We start from the raw sequence: 26,213 nt of genomic DNA, 5'->3' as shown, positions 1-26,213 counted from the left end.
CTCGGGCGAAAAAGGGGCATGGCCGAGTAGGTTCGCTCATCTCTACTTGCCACCCATCTTGGGAAGAAGGATGGTGATCCAGGAGTAGATAACCTCCAACTTACCACAGTTGATGAAGGATGTGCTGGGAGGGAATGACGCACAAAGTTGCAGTTAAAGAGCCAGGAAGGCTGAATGTGTGAAAAGTTTGCTGTTAGAAATTGCACAGATTTAAAGGGGGCACAACCGGAGGTGTCTTTGCCAATGGTCTGTGTTACAGAGATCCAAGTTATTGTTCTGTTTGGGGTCTAAAAGGAACAAAAAAGCTGTTGCCAACAGGAGACCAAGAAAAGTCTCTGGGCAGAGCATGATTGGAGTTCCGTTGTCTGGTAATGTGAACTGTGTTCAAAGAGCTTCATCAGTGTGTCTTGAGAAGCTGCAATGCCGTAAGGCAAGTTTGAGGTGTGGTGAGACCATCCTAGCAACTGGTAAAAGGGTGCAGAAGTGACTTGCAAAGTCTGATGGACACAGTGTTAGACATGTTTTGCAGAATGTGCCTGTTGCAAACATTTGTTCCGAAAATGACACAGAACAAAAATATGATATGTATGATGCTGAGTTTGCAACACAGATGAAAGTAATCTTGGCTGATTAAGTTAACCCTAAAGTGGATGAAATGCATGATGTGTTTGCTTTGCAGGGCGGTGTGATGGAAACTGTCATCTAGTAGAGAAGTGCCTGCAGAGTGCACTGAAAAAAAGTTACAGAAGCCTCATGTGAGAAGGATTAGGAATAGAGATGAGCGAACGCGTTCGTCCGAGCTTGATATTCGTGCGAATATTAGGGTGTTCGGGATGTTCGTTATTCGTAACGAACACCATGCGGTGTTCTGGTAAATTAAACTTTCTTCCCTGAGACGTTAGCGCTTTTTTTTGGCCAATATAAAGACAGGGAAGGCATTACAACTTCCCCCTGCAACGTTTAAGCCCTATACCACCCCCCTGCTGTGAGTGGCTGGGGAGATAAGGTGTCACCCGAGTATTGAAATCTGCCCCTCCCGCTGCTCGCTATGAATGCATTCTATATGCGCTCAATGGGGCCAGCGGCAGCAGCGCTGACCCCATTGAGAACATATAGAAGACAAATCCTTCTTCTCTGGCACAGCTGTAACAGCTGTAGCAGAGAAGAACGATGTTTGCCCATTGAATTCAATGGAGCGGCAATACAGCATGTTCCACTGAATGCAATGGGCTGCCGGCGATCGCAGGATGAATGGTCGGAAAGGGGTTAAATATATAACCCCTTTCCTGCAATTCATCCAGAAATGTGTTACACTAAAAATATATACCGGCGTATAAGGCGACAGGGCGTATAAGACGACCCCCCAACTGTCACCTTATACGCCGGTAATACAGTGGAGCAAAGAATAAAAATCATTACTTACGTTTTTAGATGATCTGCGGCGCTCCTGCAGGCTGTCACTCCCTCCTGGTCCACGGCAGAGTATTGCTTTCTCCACGAAAGACTTTAAATCCCTGCCTCCAGAAGCACACGTGCCTTCAGCCAATCACAGCCAATGACAATGATGTCATTGAATGGCTGTGATTGGCTGTGTTTCTGGAGGCGGGGATTTCAAGGCTTGAAATCCCCGCCTCCAGAAACACAGCCTATCACAGCCATTCAATGACATCATTGTCATTGGCTGTGATTGGCTGAAGGCACGTGTCTTCCTGGAGGCAGGGATTTAAAGCCTTTCATAGAGAAAGCTTGTCTGCCGTGGATTAGGAGGGAGTGACAGCCTGCAGGAGCACCGCAGATCATTTAACCCCTTTCCGACCATTCATCCTGCGATCGCCGGCAGCCCATTGCATTCAGTGGAACATGCTGTATTGCCGCTCCATTGAATTCAATGGGCAAACATCGTTCTTCTCTGCTACAGCTGTTACAGCTGTGCCAGAGGAGGACGATCTTTATGCTGACAGTGGGGGGGGGGGCACTCTTGCCGCTATTGTGGCTTAATAGTGGGACCTGTGAACTTGAGATGCAGCCCACCATGTAGCCCCTCGCCTGCCCTATCCGTCACTGTGTCATTCCCATCACTTTCCTGAATTGCCCAGATTTTCACACATGAAAACCTTAGCGAGCATCGGCGAAATACAAAAATGTTCTGGTCGCCCATTGACTTCAATGGGGTTCGTTGTTCGAAACGAACCCTCGAGCATCACGGGAAGTTCGTTCCGAATAACGAACACCCGAACATTTTGGTGTTCGCTCATCTCTAATTAGGAAATGTTTTGTTCTGTGTATGAAATACCTAAAATTTGTAAAGGTATTCCACAATCTAAACAGGTGAATGCAGAGTGTGAACAGGCTGCTATAGACAAGCCTGCCACTGCTCATGTGGGAATTAGCTGAAATGTGCCTCTAGTGGTAGAGAGTAGAAATAATGAAAAAAAATTAATGTGAAAAATGTACTGAAAGTGAAGGCAAACTAAAGAGACATATTGCCAGTGTAGTTTCCTGTGAAACTCAGGTACTTGATAATAGCAATCCACTGTTCCCTGGGACTACAGATGGGAAAATTGCAAAGCAAAGGAAGAAAAAGACTGCTTCTCTCATGACAGTAGATGTAGTCAGTGCAGACCCTGCGGTCCAAGATAAGAAAGAAAGTGAAGCCGATTGCAGAGTTTAAGAGGAAGTTGTCATAATGTGTGTTGTCATAAGAGACAAGGGTTACTGATAGAAGAGGAAACAGGAAGACTCCAGAGTGAAAGTAAGGATGCTGTCAAAGAAGCTGACAGTTGAAATAGAAAGTGATATTGTCAGAAAAGAGAGTGAGAACCTCACAAACATAGGAAAAAAAAGATGAAGCTAAGCGCAGATTATATCTGGAAGCACAATCTGTGCAGTGTGAACAGGACTTTGAAAAAATGCTTAAAGGGGTTGTCTCGCGAAAGCAAGTGGGGTTAAGCACTTCTGTATGGCCATATTAATGCACTTTGTAATATACATCGTGCATTAAATATGAGCCATACAGAAGTTATTCACTTACCTTCCCTGCGCTGGCGTCCCCGTCTCCATGGCTCCATCTAACTTCAGCGTCTAATCGCCCGATTAGACGTGCTTGCGCAGAAGGGTCTTCTGCCTTTGGGTCTGTCCGGCAGCAGCGGCGTTCTGGCCCCGCCCCTTCTATGCGTCATCGCGTAGCTCCGCCCCGTCACGTGTGCCGATTCCAGCCTCCTGATTGGCTGGAATCTGTACACGTGACGGGGCGAAGCTACGCGATGACGCGTAGAAGGGGGCGGAGCCAGAACGCCGCTGCTGCCGGACAGACCCAAAGGCAGAAGACCCTTCTGCGCAAGCGTGTCTAATCGGGCGATTAGACGCTGAAGTTAGACGGAGCCATGGAGACGGGGACGCTAGCGCAGGGAAAGTAAGTGAATAACTTCTGTATGACTCATATTTAATGCACAATGTATATTACAAAGTGCATTAATATGGCCATACAGAAGTGCTTAACCCCACTTGCTTTCGCGAGACAACCCCTTTAAGAGTGCCCAAGAGTTAGAGATGACGCGTTCAAAGTTAGGAGAGACTACAGAATTGCATAATCAAATTACAGAGTTGCAAACACAAATGGCAGAGTTATAAAAGGCAATTAGCTAAGAAAAATAAGGAACTAGAGTCTCAGATAAGTGAACTCAAAGAAAATCTGGAATAGGAGAAAGCTGCTTGCAGCCAGGCAAAAACAAACAAAGATCTTGGAAGATATACTGGACTTCAAAGCAGCCCAGGAAGCACTTCATGAGCAAGAGGTGACCCAGTTGAAAAGCTTAGTTGAGAAAACTAAAATATATGAAGCTCAAGTTCAGGAGCTTAAACAGAAACACGTTCAAGTCATGGAGGAACTGACTGAAAACATAGAGAAAACTAAACAGGCTCTGGAAAGTGAGTGTAATAAACAGTAAGATAAAGGTACTTGTGCACGATAAGTGTAACTCTGAGTGTAGGAGAAACATGGTAGAGACTAGAGATGAGCGAACGTGCTCGGCCACGCCCCTTTTTCGCCCGAATACCGCGATTTCCGAGTACTTCACTACTCGGGTGAAAAGTACTCGGGTGCGCCGGGGGGCGGGGAGAGGCGTGGCGGCGTGGGGGGTAGCAGCGGGGAACAGGGGGGAGCCCTCTCTCTCTCCCTCTCCCCCCCACTCCCCGCTGCAACCCCCCGCGCCGCCACGGCGACCCCCGAATTTTTTCGCCCGAGTACGGAAGTACTCGAAAATCGCGGTATTCGGGCGAAAAAGGGGCATGGCCGAGCAAGTTCGCTCATCTCTACTAGAGACACCACTTCAAGTGCTACAAGAAAAAAATTGCTGAAGGTGACAGATTATATAGACAATAGCTACCACAGAAGGCAAATAGACTGCAAGTGAAAATGGAATTGCAGATCCAAGAGTCTCAGAGACTGGTGCAAGAAGAGATGCACCTGAGGCTTGGCCTTAGTGCACACCTGAAGAGAATGGACAATTAGGAGAAATGTGTTCCTCAAGCACTTAGAGGAAGATGACAGAATGAAGAAAAACTTGCCAAAGCAGATTTCAACACTTCAGGCTCAGGTGTCAGATATAGAAAAGAAAATGTAGAAGAATACTGCATGCTTGGATTCTGATGAAGAGTGCAAGAGAAAAGTTTGAAGAGAATTAGAAGCTACAAATCAATGGTTAGAGAACTTGAAAAATAGTCTTCAGTAAGAAGTAGAAAATAGGACTGTGGAGCTTTGCCATCAAGGTCAGATTGTGTCGAAATGGAAGAAGGAACATAAAAAGCGTGATCAGTTGCTTGGTGAGGAGAAAACAATGTCTGCTGAATAAGCAGAAGAATGATTCACTACAGACTCTGAGAAGGTGAGGGCTGAGCAATAGATGGAGGGTGAGCAATTCTCTGAAGTACAAGAGACCAAAGAGAAGGCAAAAGGTGAGTCTGCTGAAGCTGATGAAGTCACTAAAGAATCAGGGACTGAAAAAGAGGCCTCAGAAGCTGTGTGAAGAGAACAGTGTGAAAGAAGTTTCAGAGAATAGTAAAATAGAATCAGTAGAGGCAGACTCTACACAAGGACCTTAAGAAAAGCAACTGAATTGCTAACGGAAGTTCATGAAGGAGCAAGCAGTTGAGTTAGAGCATGAGAGAGATGAGTTTCATAAAGAGATTTAAAATTGAGAAATTGCAGCTAAAGTGTCAGAGAAGGGACAACCACACTCAAAGAGAGAGAGACCCCAGCAGGTGCGTAACTATAGGGGATGCAGAGGATTCAGTGGCACCCAGGCCCAGGAGCCTTAAGGGGCCCATAAGGCCACTTTTTGCCATATAGGGAGCATATATAGGGAGCACAGTACTATGAATAAAGCCCAGAAGCTTCAAGTTACACCTGTGCCCCCGAGCATGGCGCTTCTACCCTGGAAAGTTAAGTCCAGTGATAAGGCCTAAAGATTTTATCAGAAGAGGAGGGTATGTGGTGCTGTTGTTCATAGGATGGCCAGCAGTGAACAGGGGCCTCGAAATACAGCAGTATCAAAATAAACTGTTAAGCTGCTTGAGCAGAGCATTTCCCCATGGCTACGGGAATGCATCTACAAGCAATTGCAGCTCTGTGACTCATGGTGGGTGGGCAGGAAGCAGCAGCAACACCAGTGGTGGCATGGGAAGTCTACCAGAGTTGTGGCACAGCCACAAAACACAGCCTGCAGCAACACAGGGTAGGACTCAAAGTCACAGGGAACACTTATCCATGATGGTCCAAGACTATGTTAGTTACCACGTGGATGTACTCAAACATGGAGTTGGCCCCTTTGACCTCCGAATGTCTAAGCTGGATGAGCAGCCATAGCTTGCCCAACATGCAGTACAGTTGCTTGCTTGCCTTGCTTCCAGTGTACTATCAAAAAGGGTGTTCAGTAACAGCTGGGGGTGTGATAACTGACAGATGCAACTTCTGCCTGACCTTTGCAAAAATAAATCAGGCATGGATTTCACATGACTTCTGCACTTCCATGCCAGATTCCACTGATAAACGCCTCAGTGACGAGCCTATAGTGTTTTTATGTCCTGGCTGGCTGGGCTTTAATCCGTAGGGTGGTAAAAATATGCTCGCTCTGTGGATTAAAGTTGCAGGGGCTGTGGACTTGAAAGCTCGCTGCTGTCGGCTGTCGGAGGTAGCTGACAACCTGGAGCAGTCATGCAGGGCTGCGATATGCAACCCCCTGGTTGCGTGATCACCGTTATCCAATGGATAATAGCGATCGCATAAAAGTGAAAAGTCAAAAATGTAAAAATTTCAGCTACCCTCACGGATCAGATGCATACTCAATTTCGTCCTCTGCGATGTCCCGTGGTGTTCTGGTCCTTTCAGGACCTAATGCTGTCTTCTGCGCATGCTCGCCAGACGTATAATGGTGGGCGCTTGCGCAGAAGGCCGGGGAGCCCAGGAGATTTAAAATCTCCCTGCTCCCGGCTGGCATGAGTAGCCAAGAGCAGGGAGATTTCACCGTGAGCTGCTGTATGTGGTTCCTGGGCATATGATCACCATTATCCAATGGATAATGGCGATCATATAAAGTAAAAAAAACAGAAAAGAAAGTTAAAGTTTCATCTCCCATCAAGGATAATATCCATGAGGCAAATTAAATTATCCGCGGACCTTATTGTTACGGCACTCTGACCCCCCGAGCGCCAGGTGGGGTGCCCAGAACTTCCCGCACCCCACTGTCCCTGCCTACTTGCCTCGACCCTGGCTAACCCCAGGCGGACAACTGGACGGCGGTCCCTACTCTGGCTAGGGACCTGGCGACTGCACGAAAGAATCTAACTAACCAGGGGACAGAGTGCCGACAGGAAAGGCAGATGGAGTGACCAACAGAAAATACTGAGCAACAGGCAAGCTGGAATAGAAGCTGATTAGCAAACTAGGGACTGACTGAGACTAGCTGTAGACAGAACTGACTAGACGCTGACAGAACCAATAACTGGCAGCCTTATAACTACAAGATTCCGCCTGGGGGCGGAGAGTAGGAGGAGCCGACTCCCCCACTGCTGCATAAGAAAGGTGGAGGAGTGCGGGCGGCACCCTACGGGCGGACACGCCCACGCTGCCGCACACCGGCCGCCCCACGTCGCCGGGAGAGCCCCGACCCCGGAGCTCCAGGACGTCGGAGCCGACGCCGGAGCGGCGCGCGACGACCGCGGGACCCCACACCGCCCTGCATGGTAACACTTATCCTGTCTTCTGTGCACGCACACATCGCCAAAATGGCGGACGCATGCGCAAAAGCATTGTTAGGGTCATTTAAAATCTCCTTGCTTCTGGTTACTAAATGTAGCCAAGAGTCTGGAGATTTCACTAGGAGCCATGGTAAGTGGTCCTTGGTCATGTGATTGCCGTTATCCAATGGATAATGGCAATCATGTAAAAGTTAAAAAACAGTTAAAGTTTTATGAAGGGAGGTGAAATTATTTATCTTAGGCCTCCAGCAGTGTCCTCCAACAGGATCTTTATCCGCAGACCTTTCCCCAGTTTCAGCGCATGTGCTCATTGGCAAAATGGTGGACGCAAGCGTAGAAGCTGGGGAGTGCCTGGGAATTTTAAAATCTCCTTGCTCCTGACTACTGAAGGTAGCCGAGAGCCTGGAGCAGTGACCAAGGGCTGCTTGAGCAGTCACGTAAAAGTTAAAAAAAGTTGAAGTTTAATCTCTCCTCACCGATGTGATTGATGAGTGGAGATGAAACTTCTTACCGGAGGCCTCCACATTTGAACCCCGACACAATCATCCTCCATGGACCTTCTCCGGCTTCTGCGCATGCGCTCGCCAGCAAAGTGCCAGACATATACGCAGAAGCCAGAGAAGGCATGGGAAAATTATAATCTCCTTACTCCCGGCCACGTAAGATAGACAAGAGCCTGGAGCAGTGACCGGTGGCCTCGTTGAACTGCAGGAAGGCGAGGTCATGTGATAAAAAGTTAGCGACCTACCTTAGGTCAGTCTCACGCAGATCAATCAAATGCATTGAATTACACAATTCAGCTCACAATAGCGGGTCAGAATTACGTAATACACTCGCAGAAAACGCAGCGTGTTCTATTTTACCGCAGATGTCCGCAACATAGAGCCCGTTGCGCTCTATGGTCGCGGATATACCCGCAGCCCATACGCAACTACATTGTGTATGGTCTGCAGGTCCCCGCATCATTGCTAAGCGACGGCGTGTGAAACATAACAAAAATATATGTACTGCGCATGATTGCCTGTGGGAGTACGCAGTTATGTGCATAACATTACGTGGCCGTACGAAGAACCACAGCCGGGCTCACAGCTGGGTCCATTGCGGACCTCTTCAAGTGGATTCCACATCTGGCTTTGTGAGCCTGGCATTATTCAGATCGCTAACAGTAATATGCTCGCCTTCCTGCAGTTCAAGGAGCAGCTTGTTGAATGCCTTCTGAGTAAGACCACCACACCTCAGCAAACTTATGAAGCATCACAGAGTGCCACTTTTTACATGCCATCCCTGCCACTGAGGTCAAGAAATGCCCCCCTAAAAAGTGTCAGGTTTGCAAGAAGCATGGGAGGAGGAGGGATACCCGGTTTTATTGCCCCATGTGCCCATCCCAACCAGGCCTCCACAATTACCCCTGTTTTGAGACATACCACACACTTTACATTATTACTTTTATCTACGATTAAGGAAATACCAAAAAGTGGAGAAAGGGAGAGATTATTTTTAGGGAGTCAATTTTTTTTCTGCACAAGTGTGCAATGGAGCCTGGAATTTATTCAGTTGTGCCCTGAAATCTAATGGGTGTTCCCTCCATTACAGGCCTAGCCAAGTGTCCAGTAAACAAATTAGGGCTACAATGGGTGTGTTTCTGAACACAGGACAAACAGAGGTATCCATTTTGTGGTGCAAGTCCTCATTCATATGTATGCTGTACAAAAAAATGTTTTTTAAATGACATTATTGCCAAAAAAATTCAAATTTTTTTCTTTTTGCTTTGCTTAGATACATTCAAAAACTGTGGGGTCAAAATACGCCATACATTCCTAGATGAATTAATTAAGCGGTCGAGTTTTCAAGATGAGGTCATTTGTGGGGGTCTCCATTGTTTTGGCCGCTCAAAGCCTCTACCAGTGTGCAATGGGGCATAAATCATCTTCAAGCAAATGTCTGTTCTGAAAGCCACCGGCTGCTCCTTTCGGTTTGGGCCCTGTTGTGCATACAGACAGACAATTAGGGCCACAACGGGTATGTTTCTAAACATAGGACAAACAGGGGTATCCATATTGGGGTGCAAATCCTCATTTTCAAGTGCACTATAGAAAAAAAGTCTTTAACCCATTCCCGCTGCAGGGCGTAAGTTTACGTCCTGGGAGCGGGGTACTTCCCGCAACAGGGCGTAAACTTACGTCCTGGAGATAGCGCGGGATCACATATGATCCAGTGCTATCCCGCAGCGGGAGCCGGCTGTCAGTCACAGCCGGCGTCTCGCTGCAGCAGCGGGGGGACATCGGAGATGCGCCCGCCACTTTTAACCCCTTCCCTGCCGCAATCTAAGTAGATCGCGGCAGGGGAAGAGTTCACAGCGGGAGCGCGGCTCCCTCTGTGCCTCCGGCCGGAACTCGCGATGTCATCGCGAGAGCCCGGCCTGTCACCATGGCAACAGGACGCCAGACACTGGCGTCCTGTATTGCCTATGCCTGAGATCGCTGTATGAGTGATAAGGCATGGGAGAGCAGTAGCTCTGCCATGCCTTATGACAGCGATCATCAGGGCAGTGATTAAAGTCCCTCAGAGGGACACAAACAGTGTAAAAAAAAGAAAGATTTAAAAAATGAATTAAAAAAAATGTAAAAAGAAAGAGTAAAAAAACCATTTTTTATGCTTTTTCTCAGATTAGCATAAAAAAAGGTAAAAAAAAAATAAAACCCCACATATTTGGTATTGTCGCGTCCGTAACGATGCGTACAATAAGTTGCACATGCTTTTGACTGTGCACCGAAAAAAACGCAAAAAAAAAAGCTAAAAAACTGAGGCAAAATGCTCATTTTTAGCATTTTGCCTCACTAAAAACGCAATAAAAGTGATCAAAAAAGTCGTATATACGCTAAAATGGTACCAATAAAATCTACAGCTCGTCTCGCAAAAAATAAGCCCTCATAGAGCTCTGTACATCAAAAAATAAAAAAGTTACGTGACTTTGAATGCAGCAATTTAGAATAGAAAAAAGATTTCCAAAAAAAAGGGTTTTTATTGCAGAAAAGTGGGAAAACCTAAAAAAAATGTTAGAATTTTGGTATCGTTGTAACCGTACCGGTCTGCAGAAAAAATGGAAAGTCTCATTTATGCTGCATGATTAACGGTGTAAAAAAAAAATAAAAAAATCTATGGCAGAATTGATGCGTTTTCTCTCTCTGCTATCATTAAAAAAAAAATAAAAAATTTACAATATAGTCTATGTACCCAAAATTGGCATCGATAAAAACTACAGTTCGCCACGCAAAAAACAAGCCCTTATACGGCCGCGTCCACGGAAAAATAAAAAAGTTATGGCTTTTGAAAAATGGAGATGGAAAAATACCAAAAAATCTCTTGGTCCTCAACGCCAAAATAGGCCATGTCATGAAGGGGTTAAAATGGCATATTTGCTAAGGTATGACATTTTATTTTTCTCCTCTAAATTGTATTAACTCCTGAAAAGAAACTATGGGATCAAAATACTCCTGAGATCCCTCAGTGAATACATTAAGATGTATATTTTTCAAAATGGGGTCATTTGTGGGGGTATCTATCATTCTGATACCTATGAGCCTTTGCAATCTTGGCTTGGAGTAGGAAAACAAAATGTTTTATTTTATTTTTGGAAAATGGGGCTGATTATTCGTGACCCGTTCATTCCTATAATTGCTCATTTATGTGTATGTGTGTGTGTGTGTGTGTGTGTGTGTATATATATATATATATATATATATATATATAATGTCGTAGGGTGTTTTAGCACTGGGAGACCACAGAAAAGTGATTAGTAGTGAGAGAATATTCCATGCATTATTGTTTAGGAGTTCTGGCTAGAAAAGTAGAAAAGGATGCTGCATACATTAGTGACTGGCTAGATGGTCAAGATTTGTGTTTATGTTTTTGTACTGTCATATGTTAAATAGAGATGAGCGAACACCAAAATGCTCGGGTGCTCGTTACTCGGCACGAAATTTTCGCAATGCTCGAGGGTTCATTTCGAGTAACGAACCCCATTGAAGTCAATGGGCGACCGGAGCATTTTTGTATTTCGCCGATGCTCGCTAAGGTTTTCATGTGTGAAAATCTGGGCAATTCAAGAAAGTGATGGGAACGACACAGCAACGGATAGGGCAGGCGAGGGGCTACATGTTGGGCTGCATCTCAAGTTCACAGGTCCCACTATTAAGCCACAATAGCGGCAAGAGTGGGCCCCCCCCCCCGCACTGTCAGCGTAAAGATCGTTCTCCTCTGGCACAGCTGTAACAGCTGTAGCAGAGAAGAACGATGTTAGCCCATTGAATTCAATGGAACCAGCAATACAGCAGGTTCCACTGAATGCAATGGGCTGCCGGCGATCGCAGGATGAATGGTCGGGAAGGGGTTAAATATATAACCCCTTCCCTGCAATTCATCCAGAAATGTGATACACTAAAAATATATACCGGCGTATAAGGCAACGGGGCGTATAAGACGACCCCCCAACTGTCACCTTATACGCCGGCAATACAGTGGAGCAAAGAATAAAAAGCATTACTTACTTCTTCAGACGATCTGCGGCGCTCCTGCAGACTGCCACTCCTTCCTGGTCCACGGACTAAAGCTTTCTCTATGAAAGGCTTGAAATCCCCGCCTCCAGAAACACAGCCAATCACAGCAATTCAATGACATCACTGTCATTGGCTGTGATTGGCTGAAGGCACGTGTGTTTCTGGAGGCGTGGATTTAAAGCCTTTCGTAGAGAAAGCAATGCTCTGCCGGGAACCAGGAGGGAGCGACAGCCTGCAGGAGCACCGCAGAACACCAGGAAGGAGTGACAGCCTGCAGGAGCGCCGCAGATCGTCTGAAGAAGTGAGTAATGCTTTTGATTCTTTGCTCCACTGTATTGCCGGCGTATAAGGTGACAGTTGGGGGGTCGTCTTATACGCCCCGTCACCTTATACGCCGGTATATATTTTTAGTGTATCACATTTCTGGATGAATTGCAGGGAAGGGGTTATATATTTAACCCCTTCCCGACCATTCATCCTGCGATCACCGGCAGCCCATTGCATTCAGTGGAACCTGCTGTATTGCTGGTTCCATTGAATTCAATGGGCAAACATCGTTCTTCTCTGCCACAGCTGTTACAGCTGTGGCAGAAAAGAAGGATTTGTCTTCTATATGTTCTCAATGGGGTCGGCGCTGCTGCCGCCGGCCCCACTGAGCGCATATAGAGACGATTTATGGCCTTTAGAAAGACCGTTGGGGTTCTTGAAGCCTACAATACACCTAACACTCTCCCTATAGCAGCTCCAACACGATACCACTTTCCCTGAACTAATGTCAGAATACATCCGTAGCGAGCCGCGGGAAGGGCAGATTTCAATACTCGGGTGACACCTTATCTCCCCAGCCACTCACAGCAGGGGGGTGGTATAGGGCTTAAACTTTGCAGGGGGAAGTTGTAATGCCTTCCCTGTCTTTCAATTGGCCAGAAAAGCGCGCTAACGTCTCACAGAGGAAAGTGAAAGTAACCCGAACACCGCGTGGTACTCGTTACGAGTAACGAGCATCCCGAACACCCTAATATTCGCATGAATATCAAGCTCGGACGAGTACGTTCGCTCATCTCTAATGTTAAACGTTTGCTGTGAAGCATAATAAGAGTTGTTCCAGACCAGTTTTAACCAGAATTCATGGTGTTGGAAGTGAATTTCTATGAGTATCAACCATCGTACTTGAGAAAGATGGTGCTCCCTGTTATCTGACATCTCCCAAATTGTCCTAAAATATATTTTATATCAGACATATTTATTATTTGCATAAAACACAGTCATATCGCCGGCTGGAAAAAGCAATATAAGGTTCCAATTATTGCAGACTTTTACCATTGCAATTATTGGTTGCTTCACAACCACAGCATTGAGGAGAACCTTTCTGGAATTGACTATTCTAAATGGGTAGCTAAGAGCTATTTGGAAAAATCACACAGTGCATTTGTCTTCCAAGCATCCTTCATTGGAAAAATTCTCAAGAAAAGATTTGTTTAGGTGCCAAAAATAATGCTACAACATATTACACACAAAAAACTAGAATCAGAGTGTAATTTATCAAAATTATCAAACTAAAATTGTGTTTTTAGAAGCACAAACTTAGTATCAGCATTGAAGTAAAATACACTCATTGTAAAGAAAAAAATCAAGCACCTAGGTGTTTTTAGAATCAAATAAAACTGTGTGTGATTGTTATGTTGACAGAAGTAAGTAATTGCAATATCAGAGCAAAATCATGCTTTATTGCAGAAAACTGAACACTTGAAGGGAGGCACTAGTACCCTGTTAGGCTGCCTCTAGCTTGATTTTAAAGGCAGCACACATAATGTGAAACCAAATGTCCTTCAGTCAAATGGCTGGAAGTGGTTTTAATAGATACAGGGGCCAGTAACAATTGCACCACCTGTCTGTTGAGTGTGTCCTGAGCCAGGTTGCCATGTGTCCATACCCTCATGCATCCACTGCTTCCAACACCTCCCAATAGTCTGGTCAGAACAGCCTATATGAAAGGCAATGCGTTAATATGACCATCCAGCTTCTTACAGTCCAATAATGCTTCCTCTCTCAAATTCAGTTAACTTTGATTAAGTCGTAGAGGCGTCTAGTGCTCAACAAGCTCTGCACAAGAGGAAAAAGAGGTCCACTGCACACAAGAAGCCTATGAGAACCTTTTTATAGGCCAGGAACCAGTTTAAGGGGCTCAGATGGCAAGACTGTTCATCTAATCACACCAGAACTCTAATCATTTGCTTATCTGCCTGAGATGTAACTGCATGCTGAGTTTTGCAGTAAAACAACAATTCTTGCTAGCTGCTTGTTTTTTTTTTTTTTTACAAAGAGTGCATATATTGTGATGGTTTTGCTTTGCCAAATAATTCTGTTTTAAATTGTGTTTACAAGAACAAAACGTAACAGAAATCATATCTATTAAACAGATATCACTGGGGAACTAAGCACTTGGACACAGAATAATCACTAAGTAATAATGTGAAATACTGCTAAGAGAGCAAAAAGCAGTATTGAGAATTAACAACAGAAACATCTGAAGGAACGTCTGGAAAATTGAATAATTAACCCTAATCCACAAATGCTGGGGGTCCGATCTGCTGTGCCTATCATTTCTCATATAGTATAATTTAGAAAAGACATATAAATGATTATTGAGACATAATAGGCCTATAAAACTATAGAAAACATAAAATGACATCCTAGATTTTAAAACAGTTGGCCAGGAAAAAAACTATAGCTGACCAATTCTTAGGCCAAGTCATTAATTGCAATCGCCAAACAGCTAGTGAGAAGCTGCTATAGACAGCTGGAACTCTCAAAACGCTATCAGTAGTGCATTGGCCTACTTTGCAACTTTTTCCCACTGTAATTAATGGGAGAGAGCCACAATACCAAACTTGGCCACTGTGCTGCAGATGGTGTTTTGACAGTTCCGCCTATCCATACCACCTTCTCTTCAGTTGGTCATCAGGGCTCCTGAATGGATAACCTCTACTGATCTGCTGTTGGTGGAAAAAAATAAATATGAGACAGCTTGGTCTGGGCGAAAACATGTGTAGCTGGGTAAAGAACTGGCTCAGAGATAGAAAACAGAAGGTGGTAATAAATGGTTCATACTGTGATTGGGCCACTGTTGCTAGTGGAGTGCCACAGGGTTCAGTACTAGCCCCATTCTGTTCAATTTATTTATTAATGACCTGATAGAGGGACTGCACAGTAAAAGATCAATATTTGCAGATGATACCAAATTATACAAGACAATTAATACAACGGAGGACAATGTACGGCTACAAAGGGACCTAGATAAACTGGGGGCTTGGGCAGAGGAAATGGCAAATGAAGTTCAATATTGATAAATGTAATATTGTGCGCGTAGACAAGAGAAATGGATGTCACCAAAACATACTAGATGGGGTATTGCTAGGAAAAAGTGATATGGAAAAAGACCTGGGGGTACTAGTTGACTGTGAGCCAATCAGAGGCAAGTCTGACTCACACCCCCTTCACACCCACTGCAGGCCGGCCGCTCTGAACTCCGTCTGCCGGGACAAGGTGAGTATATAGATTTTTTTTATTTTTACACTTTTCTGGATGAATTGCAGGGAAGGGCTTATATATTTAAGCCCTTCCCGACAATTCATCCTGCGCTCGCTCGCAGCGCATTGCTTTCAATAAATACGGCTGTATTGCCGGCTCCATTGAATTCAATGCGCTGGACAGCTCCAGCCCGTTTCTAATGAAACGCGGCTAGGAGCATATTTTTCGGGCGATTTTTTTTGGCCCCGGTCACGCGATTTGCGGATCCGCATCCGTCATGCGATCCGCAAATCGCGCGAAAAAAACACCCGTGTGACTAAGGCCTGAGCGTGCATTCAAAGAGGTATAGGGGTGAAGGATGAGAACATTATTCTTCCACTACATAAGGCACTAGTCAGGCCTCATATGGAATACTGTGTACGGCTCTGGACATTGGTGCTCAGGAAAGATGTTGCAGTGCTTGAGGGGGTTCAAAGAAGGGCAACTAAATTAATAAATGTAATGGGAGAACTGAAATACCCAGAGAGGCTATCAAAATAGTGATTATTTACCCCGGAAAAAAGACGGCTAAGGGGCAACCAAATAACTATGTATAAATACATTAGGGCACAATACAAGGATCTCTCCCATGATCTGTTTATACCCAGGACTGCGACGGTAAAAAGAGGGCATCCTCTACATCTAGAAGAAAGCAGGTTTAATCACCAACACAGAAGGGGGTTCTTTACTATAAGAGCAGTGAGACTGTGGAACTCTCTGCCTGAGGACGTGGTGATGGCAAAATCCATAGAGGAGTTTAAGAGGGGACTAGATGTCTTTCTAGAGTGCTATGATATTACATGATATAGACATTTGGTGACCAGCAGGGTTATTGATCTCGAATGTTGGTGACCAGCAGGGTTGTTAATCTCGAATGTTGATCCAGGGATTACTCTGGCTGCCATTATGGAGTCAGGAAGGAATTTTTTCCTCCAAATGAGCTAAATTGTCTGTTTTTTTTTTCAATGCATTTTTTATTTAAATGTAGCCAGTAGGGAGGCAGTTTACATACAGCACAGTTACAGTTTTTGGTTTTTTTTGCCTTCCTCTGGACCAACAAAGGGGGTGTGGGGGAGGGTTTAAATAGGCAGAATTAATTAATTATTCAGAGACATATTAGGTATAAACTTAAATAGCGGGGTCTGACTTGACTTTACAGTTTATCCCTTTATTGATCTTAATTCTGGTGCTGTATTTGTGTACTGAGCTTGGACCTGGTGCTGTATTTTTGTACTGAGTTTTAGTATTGATATATATTTTCTGTATCCTTTGTACTTGTTGTCAGTGAGGTAATGCTTTTTCTTTTCAAGGGGGTGCAAGGAGGGGGCACCATTTTGCTATTCGCCTGAGGCAGCAGAAGGCTAGGTGCACCCCTGTCCTTAGTTATGTTGCCATTAGGAGCATTATTATAGTCTAGCTTATATGCTCTTATAATGCTAATTTCTAATTTTTGTTTAAATGTTTCACTGGACTATACTGTTTTTTCAGATTTTAAATATCTGTTCATTTATTCACTCTTTAAAGGGTTGTGTCCTTTTAAAACCACAAACACACTTAGTTGCAAGGACCAATTACACCTCTCCATGAAAAAGAAGGAAGGACCCCTGTCCCTTACTAATTAGGAAAAGTGGGGAACCCCTGCCTAAAAGCGGGGTTATCGTCCCGATAAGGTCGGCCCCACTGTCTTCATCTGGGACCTAGCTCTCCCTGATCAGGAATCTGGAGAGATGCACTAAACACACAGGACATGACATTGTTCACACCAACATACAGAGTAACACAAACCACACAGGACAGCACATTAAGCACATGTCTGGCCACTTGCACAGACATGCAAAACACAATCAAAAAGCACTTGGCAGCATAGGTAGGTTCAAATCAGCAGTAAGCCTTTTTATTCACCCATAACGTATTGCTTGAAAAAGACTGTGGAAGTCGAAACGTAGCTGTCATTCTATACGTTATGGGTAAATAAAAAGGCTTAGTGCTGATTTCCACCTACCTATGCTGCAAAGTGCTTTTTGATTTTGTCTCTATTGGAATCTGAGGACTTGGTTTTGATCCTGTTACTTGGCTTTGCATTTTTATTAGCCGGACTCGGAGTGGGTGATTATGTAGTTTTGTGGGTGCACTTCTTTTTCTCTATATGAGATATACAAAACACATCACTGTTCATACCAACACACATGGTCGTGCATACAACATATGACAAGAACTCCACCCAGAACTCACATGCATAAAGATGGAGAACCAGAGCTAGTCCAAGTGAACTCACGCCAGGGGAGTAGAGAGTCAGCCACCATGATGACATAGGGAACAGTGTCAGGCATCCCCCATCTGACACACACAAGACACAAGACATCTGCGGGCCACACCTGTCAAAGGGAAGAGGGGGTCTGCATATGATACAGACAAGGACTACAGGTGTCCAGACCATCTTCAGGGAAGGGAGAGACACTTCAGACTAGCATGCACACACCAGCACTGAGTGGGATTAACACAAAGATACAAGAAGCACTAAAATGACCAGCAATCTCTAACACGAGTTTGTTAGTATTTATCTACCACAGACAAGGGGGATTGGCTGGGGGAAAATACAACACCCATCCAGCTCAATTAACCTGTACTTGTGAAGATGTGCACAAGGAAACCTATAGAACCACAGGACCCAGACGACCAACCATAACACAGTAACAGGGAAAATGGCAGGTATTGTTGTATAACCAAAATATGGGCAAAAGTTAGCCTGTGTGTAAGACCATACTGCCCTGCCTGCTGTCAGAATGACCCATCCTATAATTCTAATAAGATGCTGCCTTTTGAAGAGGACATAAAACACTCCATCGCTTCTTACCTGGTTCACTAAGATTGAGAGGTTGCTTTCACATGCTGGACACATGCCATCATTGATTACTCCACGATCTTGTCGGTTTCCTCTGTTGTGCTACATGCTCAATTCAGTGGTAAAAAGTAGAACATCACACCATCCACTGGGATTTGTAAGCAAAAAGTGTCCAATTTATTATTCACTCATAAATGCAATGTAATACAATGTTTCAGTGGATTCAGGCCCCGTCCACAGGCGTTGTGGTATCTCGCGGCGGATCTATGCCGTGGGAGCTGCCGCCAGGGAGCAGGAACCAGCAGACAGATCTCCGCTGGTCAGCCTATCTGACCGATAGGCTGACTGCGGAGAATCGAGGCAATTTGAAGCATGCTGCGAATTGCCGGCCGCAAGTGGAGAACTGCAATGATTCTCTGCTCGTGGACACAGGGCCGGCACTTTCCATAGCAACGCTATGGAAAGCTTCAGATGGCGTGATTCGCTGGTGATTTACCGCTGGCAAAATCACGTCCGTGGACAGGGGGCCTCAAGCTTAAAAAAGGTGATCTTCATTGCTGATATATGTGGGTATTAATTGCAAGAAGTAATTCTTACTTTTAGTTTACAGAATTTTGAGTTTAACATCACAAAATAATATATATTTCTTTTCACAGGGAGATCCCGGAACGCCTGGTGATCCTGGATCCCCTGGACAACCTGGTCCAGATGGTAAGCCTGTGAGTACTAAAACATTGCTATAAATATGTAGTATAAATGTTCAGATTTTCTCGTTTCTCATGCAATCTACTATCAGGGGCATGCATATATTGTTTAGGTTAGAAGAAAATACCCTTGCTTCATTTGCTGTGATATTAAAATTAATACCTGAACAACATGAAAGGATATCAAATTAGCATAAAATGTGATGGCCTATTATTCCTTACAGGGTTTTTTTAATTTCACTATTAACACATTTTTGACATATTATCAGAATAGAACAACCTACATATTTTTCTTTTGATCTAGTAGTGATCGACTGCCATCCTGGCAACTATCACTCCTGTGCTTTTAAACAGCAGTTCACATAATGGAGATGGAGCTGCTGGACATCGCCTCTGGCCACCCATCTCCGTTCACTGTAAACAGGAGTCGTTCATAGATTGAGCTACTCCTGTTTACACAGGCCGATAGTTGCTTAATTTTCAGTTCCGAGTAATTCCAACAAGTAAGTGATTGGTTGCATTACACAGGAAGATTATCGCCCAAATTCGCTGTATCCGGCTGCATTCCCACGAACGTATATCGGCTAGGTTTTCACGCCGAGCCGATATACGTCGTCCTCATCTGCAGGGGGGGAGGATGGAAGAGCCAGGAGCAGGAACTGAGCTCCTGCCCCCCTTCTGCCTCCTCTCCGCCCCTCTGCACTATTTGCAATGAAAGGAGGTGGGATGGGGGCGGGGCTAAGTTCTGAGAATTAGCCCCACCCCCATTCCGCTTCTCCCCATTGCAAATAGTGCAGAGGGGCGGAGAGGAGGCAGAGAGGGGGCGGGAGCTCAGTTCCTGCTCCTGGCTCTTCCATCCTCTAACCCCCTGCAGATGAGGATGACGTATATCGGCTCGGCGTGAAAACCGAGCCGATATACGTTCGTGTGAATCCAGCCTCCAGCTGTATTTCAGGCGATAATCACCCCATGTTAGGGTAACTTTAAAATAGTCAATTACAAGGATGTTATTCAGAAAAATTCCTTAGAACCAATGGGCTACATTTCTTGCTAAAGTACTATCAAAAACTCTTCACTTATAACAGGCTTCTCAAGCCATGAACTCTTAACTTATGTATTTACTCTTTAGTATGATCCACTATATACATCACAATTTTCTATATCAGGGCAAAATATGCTCTTGAACCAAAATATGAATTTCCCACATGTTGTAGCAAGTATTATTTCTTGATGAATGTTTAAAGCTGCTGTTACAGTTAATCCACTCTGGATATAAAAAGACCCACAAAGGAAAGTATTAGGCTCTTTTTATAACTGGAAATAAAATGTCAATTTAAATCTACGTACTTTGCCAATTACAAGAAGGAAAGCCCCTTTTTGCACTTCAGGAACAATTCACTGTTGCATCATTAGTAGCTAGGATACTGGACACTTTGGCAAAAGAATTGGAAATGTTTCTGGTCCAGAGACTATGTTCAATTTATTAACATGCTTTAATTATGTAACTAACACTGGTTCTCATGGACATAATTCTTTACTTTTATCTCTATCTTGATAATATTTGTAACTTAGTTCTATATTTCTGCAAAGTTTCCGACACTTTTGTTGAATGCATATTGAAAAGCATTTGGTTTTCAGCTATTTTTAAATGTATTAAAGCAGTGGCGGGAGAATAGTAAATCACACTCTACTGCTAGCCTTCACTGCAGCAACCAGTAAATCTTACTATTGGCCCACTCAACTATACTTTTTGTGGCTTCCTCACAGAAGGCAAAATCTGCATTTTCATAGGCCTGGGTCTCATTGTGCATATTATCATACTTGTTTTGTAAAATGTTCATTGTTGAATCATACAAGAGTTTACAGCTACCCAGTTCCAAACACAAACTCCAAAGGGTGTACTACTCGGGCCTGCCCATAGGTGTCATGTGCAATGAATCCCACAAACACATAAATGCATTTAATGAATCGCAGACACCATAATCTAATTTAGAGGAATTCTAGAGCTGAACTGCTGTATTTAACTTTTGCACCTTGGCCCCTGAGCCTTTAGCTCCAGGCTGTATGACTATCATGCAGCAACATAGCCCGATAGATTGCTTTGTTGTGTTAGATTCATAAAGTGATCAAATGATCATGTTATGACATCCTTGGTGGTGACATCCCTCATATAATGGAATAAATCTAAAGAAATTTTATTAAAAATGTACATGGTTAAAAAAAGGGGTTATTTTGAAAAAGTAAAAAAAAACCCAGTATCCCTGCAATCATGAACCATATAATTACCTCCATATCGTGACTCAACCAAACCCACTATTCCAAGACCAATATTACCAGTAATAACACTATATGAGGGCCAAATAATACCACCACATAGTGATTAACATCACCATACTGTCACTAAACAAAGACCACTAAAAGATTAGTATTAGCAATAATAATACTGTATGATTACCAAATTATACGGCACACCATGATCACATATTACCACAACATAGTGATGGAGTAGTACTACCGTACTGTTTCTGAATAAAAACCACTACAAAGATCAATATTAACAATAATAACACTTTGAGTGCCAAATAATACCCACACCGTGACCAAATAATTCCTCCATAGTGTTAATGAAAAAACAGTATAGAAAGACCAAGATGACTCCCATACAGTAACCATACAGTGGTAGAGACCAGTTCATAGTATCATCCTCTCTAAGTTCACTCACTTTCCCTTTTCTTCTCCTTCTAACCCAGACTGTAATCATGACTTATTCCGGTCACAACCTGTTTCTGCAGAATTTGACACACAGACATCTTTGACTCCTCAATTTTTCAGCCACCTAGCTTTGCTTTCCATACCTCTACACAACCTTCCCATCCATAGTACCCCAATTAGTAATAATGCATAATAATATCCCATTTTCGTGCTTCCTCTAGGCCCCACATAATAACTACTACTTTTAATGCCCTTCCACAGTAATAGTGGTACCTTTTATGCCCCCACTCAGTAATAATTCCCCCCATGGTCTCTTTAAAGTAATAATACCCCTCCTGGACCTGTTTAGTAATAATAATGTCCGTCCTGGCCCCAATTTAGTAATAATAATGCCCCTACTCCTCTGCACTCTGTGACAATGCCCACCCTGGTCCCCATTTGATAATAATAATACCCCTCCTCACCATGTTTCAGTAATAATAATTCTTTGCTTGCCCCCTTCTGGTAATAATAATGCCACTCTTTCCCCTTTATGGCAAAGCCCATGATATGCATTAAAAAAAACCAAAACAAAACGTATGTACTCTCCTGGCCTCTGCAGTTTACACTGACTTCCATTTTGTGCAACCACTCATTGGTAGGCCTTGGTAAGTCCAATGACTGAGTGTAGCAATCACGTGATCACACAATGCGGAAGTCAGCGTAAGACCTATGTTGCATGAACTGCAGAGGCTAGGAGCTAGGAGGATCGATACAGGTGAGTATATGTCTTTTTTTTTTCTATGTAACTTCTGCAGCTAAATTTAAAAATGAAAGTCTACCCCAGGACCCAACTGGCCCACCAGGATTTTTCCTAGAGGTTTTAATGACCATTCTGCCCTTATTCTACTTATGGCTTTGAACTGTTATAACGAAGCTCATTATGTTTCATCTGAGAAAGCTTATAAAAAGAAGGATGAAACTCTCAGGCATTCCTTCCAGACTGAAGAAGAAGAGGCAGAGTTAGCCTCATGGATTAGTATACTGTTTTGATATTAAGTACTATGTGGTATTTTAAGGTTCTGGGTGGTAAGCTTGGAACTAGATAGCAAGGGATGCTATTGTATACTAAGTGGCTAGATGGCCGAGGGTTTATTTTGGCATGTTTATAGTATTTCACTTGTTTGCTGTGAAGGGAATGAAACTGGCCAAAGTCAGTATAAAAGTTTAATCCACAGAGTTACAGTGAATTTCCTTTTTATTTTTCAGTTGAATGAGCTGTATGATGATCGGTTGTAGTTTTCATTGTTACCATTTTGGAGTACATGTGACTTTTGGAAAACTTTTTATTCTGGAATTTGAGAGCTGGGCTGAACAAAAACATGGCAATTCTAGCATTTCTTCTATAGAGTTCATTGTGTGGGTTTTGATAAAATGAAGCATTTTTAAAGGAGAAACTTTTTTTGTATGTTTTTTTAGTCCCATTAAGGGACCTGATGATGCATGAGTTTGACTACTCATATAATACAATTAAATATCTCAGGGCTTTATAGGTGTAGTAAGATGGCAGACCTCAAAAGATATTTTTAGGTTCCTGACTGCCATACCAACCCCTCAGCCCCCTGTGATCGCAACTCTCATGTTTCAGTAACAAGACACGAATGATTGATTACTGACACTTGTGAATTGCTTTACAGAAGCAGTTATATAAATACATAAAACAGGAATTAAATTCAATGCCAATTGTGGTAAATGGATGCTGGAGCTTAGTAGAAGGTTGCTTGTCTTGTAAAAGCAGATGTGAGCAGTGCATGACATCACATATAATCTGAACCAGGGACAAACTGTAACTATGCCAGCTGGACACAAGAGCGTAGAACTGGACTTTATCATTAGTAGTTGCATTTCCCGGATACTAACAGTATCTCTCAGTACTCAGATACCCCCAGGACTTAGAATAAGACCAATTAATGTGACAACTGGACATTCGAATAAGCAATAATATGAAGCATGTATAATGACTAGTAGGTAACAAAAATGCAAGAATATGAACTTACCAATAGAAGACAGGCATAGAGTGGTGAGGGTATTCGGATGATGATGATGTTATTAGGTAATGGAAAATAACAGTGAATAGATAACAATAAACTGACAATAACTGACCCTAGCTCTATCTTTCTTTATGTCTTCCTCTAATTTATCTTTGAAGCTGACCCTTACACCGGACACCACTGTCTGAGTATTCCTAAAGATATCCCTAATAGAAACTTCACCTGAAACACTGTCCCTTACAAACAGAGAAGGCACTAAGACCCAGAGACAAGAAAGCCAAATGAACAAATCTGAACTATGAAGCAAGACAAGACATATAAAAATAGTGAAGTAGCAAACAAAAAACCATAAGACTAAAAAGCAAGGACTGGACTAGAAATAAGCATAGGAAGAGAACGGCACTGCCAAGAAACAAAAGCTAAACTGGGAACAAGATACTAGAAACAAACAACTAATACGTGATTTCAATTCACATTGCTTATGCTATAACCAGTCATACACTGCAGAGGCTAGCCAATGAGGAACTCCTCCCCAAATGAGTCTAAAGTAAAGCTGTTTGGTCAGTTGATTCACTTCAATGGAATAGCTATGCGACAGCTGTATATCAACTGCCACAACAATAAACTAGAAGATAGTAGAGGGTGAGACAGCAGAAGAAGTCCTGCTGTTTGTAGTACCTTGGCATATCAGCGTTCAGCACATTGTACATAACATGTTGGTATGGGCAGAAAGTGAATTGGCTTTGACGACTCCAATTATTTATAATATCTTTACAGAAGCATTGCAAGTAGCTGCAACCTTTTGCTCAATGTTGGTAGCAAGCACTAATCTTTGTAGCATGCTCTGAACAAACAGTATTCTTCTTGAGCAAGTAAATTCCAACCTTGACATATCAGTCTAAGGGCTCGTTCAGACGAGCGTGTTTTGGTGCGTACTTAGGTGCGTACATACGTCCGCACCTAGGTACGAGCAAAAGCACGCGTGAACACAGCCCCTGCATTCTTTTCCAGGGAAGGGCTTTACATATAAGCCCTTCCCTGAAAAAAAAACATTTTAGTGCAAAACAAAAACAGAATAAAAAAAAACTTACCTCTCCGCCGCTGCTGTGACCCCCGCGGGCATGAAGAACACATGTATCCTTCACCCCCGCTAGTTAAAAGAATTCCCTGCTGCTACATCTGCCACATCTGTGGCAGATGCAGCAAAAGGAATTCTTCAATTCTCAACCGCAGCTGTCACACATGACAGCTGCGGTAGAGAATCCTGCTGCCGGCATCCTGTCAATGGCTTTTCGGGAAGGGCTTCATAAGCCCTTCCCTGAAAAGCCATTTAAAATAGTGCAAAAAATAAAAAATAAACAATTCTCACCTCCCTTCAGCTGCCGGGGCTCAGCCGCGACTTCTAGCGCTGTCCCAGGCTCTGTATTTCTGAGCTATCAGCAGCCGGGGATTTAAAATCCCCGCCTGCTGGTAGCTCTGATTGTGCTTGGCTGAATTGCTTCAGCCAATCACAATCAGAGCTACTAGCAGGAGGGGATTTTAAATCCCCAGCTGCTGATAGCTCAGCAGCGCTACAGAGCCGAGGACAGCGGCAGAAGTCCCCGCTAAGCCCCGGCAGCTTTTAGTGGCTTTGCAGGGAAGGGCTTCATAAGCCCTTCCCTGAAAAGCCTTTTAAAATAGTAAAAAAAAGAAAAAAAAAATAGGTACTCACCTCCCTTCAGCTGCCGGGGCACAGCCGTGTCTTCTCCTGCTGTCCCCTGCACTGTGTTGCTGAACAGCTGATCTATCAGCAGCCGGGGATTTAAAATCCCCGCCTGCTGAAAGAGCTGAATGTAATTTGCTGAGATGCTCAGCCAATCACAGGCAGCTCTCACCTGTCATTCATTCGGGGAGAGCTGCCTGTGATTGGCTGAGCACCTCAGCCAATCATATTCAGCTCTTTCAGCAGGCGGGGATTTTAAATCCCCGGCTGCTGATAGATCAGCAGTTCAGCACCACAGTGCAGGGGACAGCAGGAGAAGACGCGGCTGTGCCCCGGCAGCTGAAGGGAGGTAAGTATCTATTTTTTTTTGTTTTTTTTAAATCACTTTTAATTGATTTCCAGGGAAGGGCTTATATGTAAAGCCCTTCCCTGAAAAACAATTCAGGTGTGCCACAGACCATTGTCTTCAATGGAGCCGCCGCCAGCAGCAGCGGCTCCATTGAAGTGAATGGCTGCATTTTTATTTTTTTCACCAAAATTTTTCCTTTTCAGTTAAGAGCCTATATGTTAAGCTCTTCCCTGAAAAAGAATTCAGATGTGCCAGCAGACCATTGTCTTCAATGGGGCCGCTGCCAGCAGCAGCGGCTCCATTGAAGTGAATGGCTGCATTTCTTTTTTTTTTCACCAAAATTTTTCCTTTTCAGTTAAGAGCCTATATGTAAAGCTCTTCCCTGAAAAACAATTTGGTGGTGCCAGCAGACCGTTGTCTTCAATGGAGCCGCCGGCAGCAGAAGCGGCTCCATTGAAGAGAATGCCTGCATTTTTTTTTTTTTTACACTAAAA

At 43.8% G+C, this 26,213-nt stretch overlaps 1 protein-coding gene across 1 annotated transcript in view; it reads left to right on the top strand.

Annotated features, from left to right (window-relative positions):
* Window positions 1–26,213, top strand: part of COL21A1 (collagen type XXI alpha 1 chain) — a 294,411-nt gene that overhangs the window by 177,691 nt on the left and 90,507 nt on the right. Inside the window, exon 10 of the mRNA XM_066603971.1 lies at window positions 18,879–18,941. Coding sequence (XP_066460068.1) covers window positions 18,879–18,941 — 63 coding nt within the window. The remainder of the gene's footprint in view (window positions 1–18,878; window positions 18,942–26,213) is intronic.

Source organism: Eleutherodactylus coqui, chromosome 1 (genome assembly GCF_035609145.1).
Source record: "Eleutherodactylus coqui strain aEleCoq1 chromosome 1, aEleCoq1.hap1, whole genome shotgun sequence".
In the NCBI taxonomy this organism is placed as follows: Eukaryota; Metazoa; Chordata; class Amphibia; order Anura; family Eleutherodactylidae; genus Eleutherodactylus; species Eleutherodactylus coqui.
The sequence above is the reverse complement of the archived record's forward strand: the minus strand, read 5'-3'. Positions and strand labels throughout refer to the sequence as shown.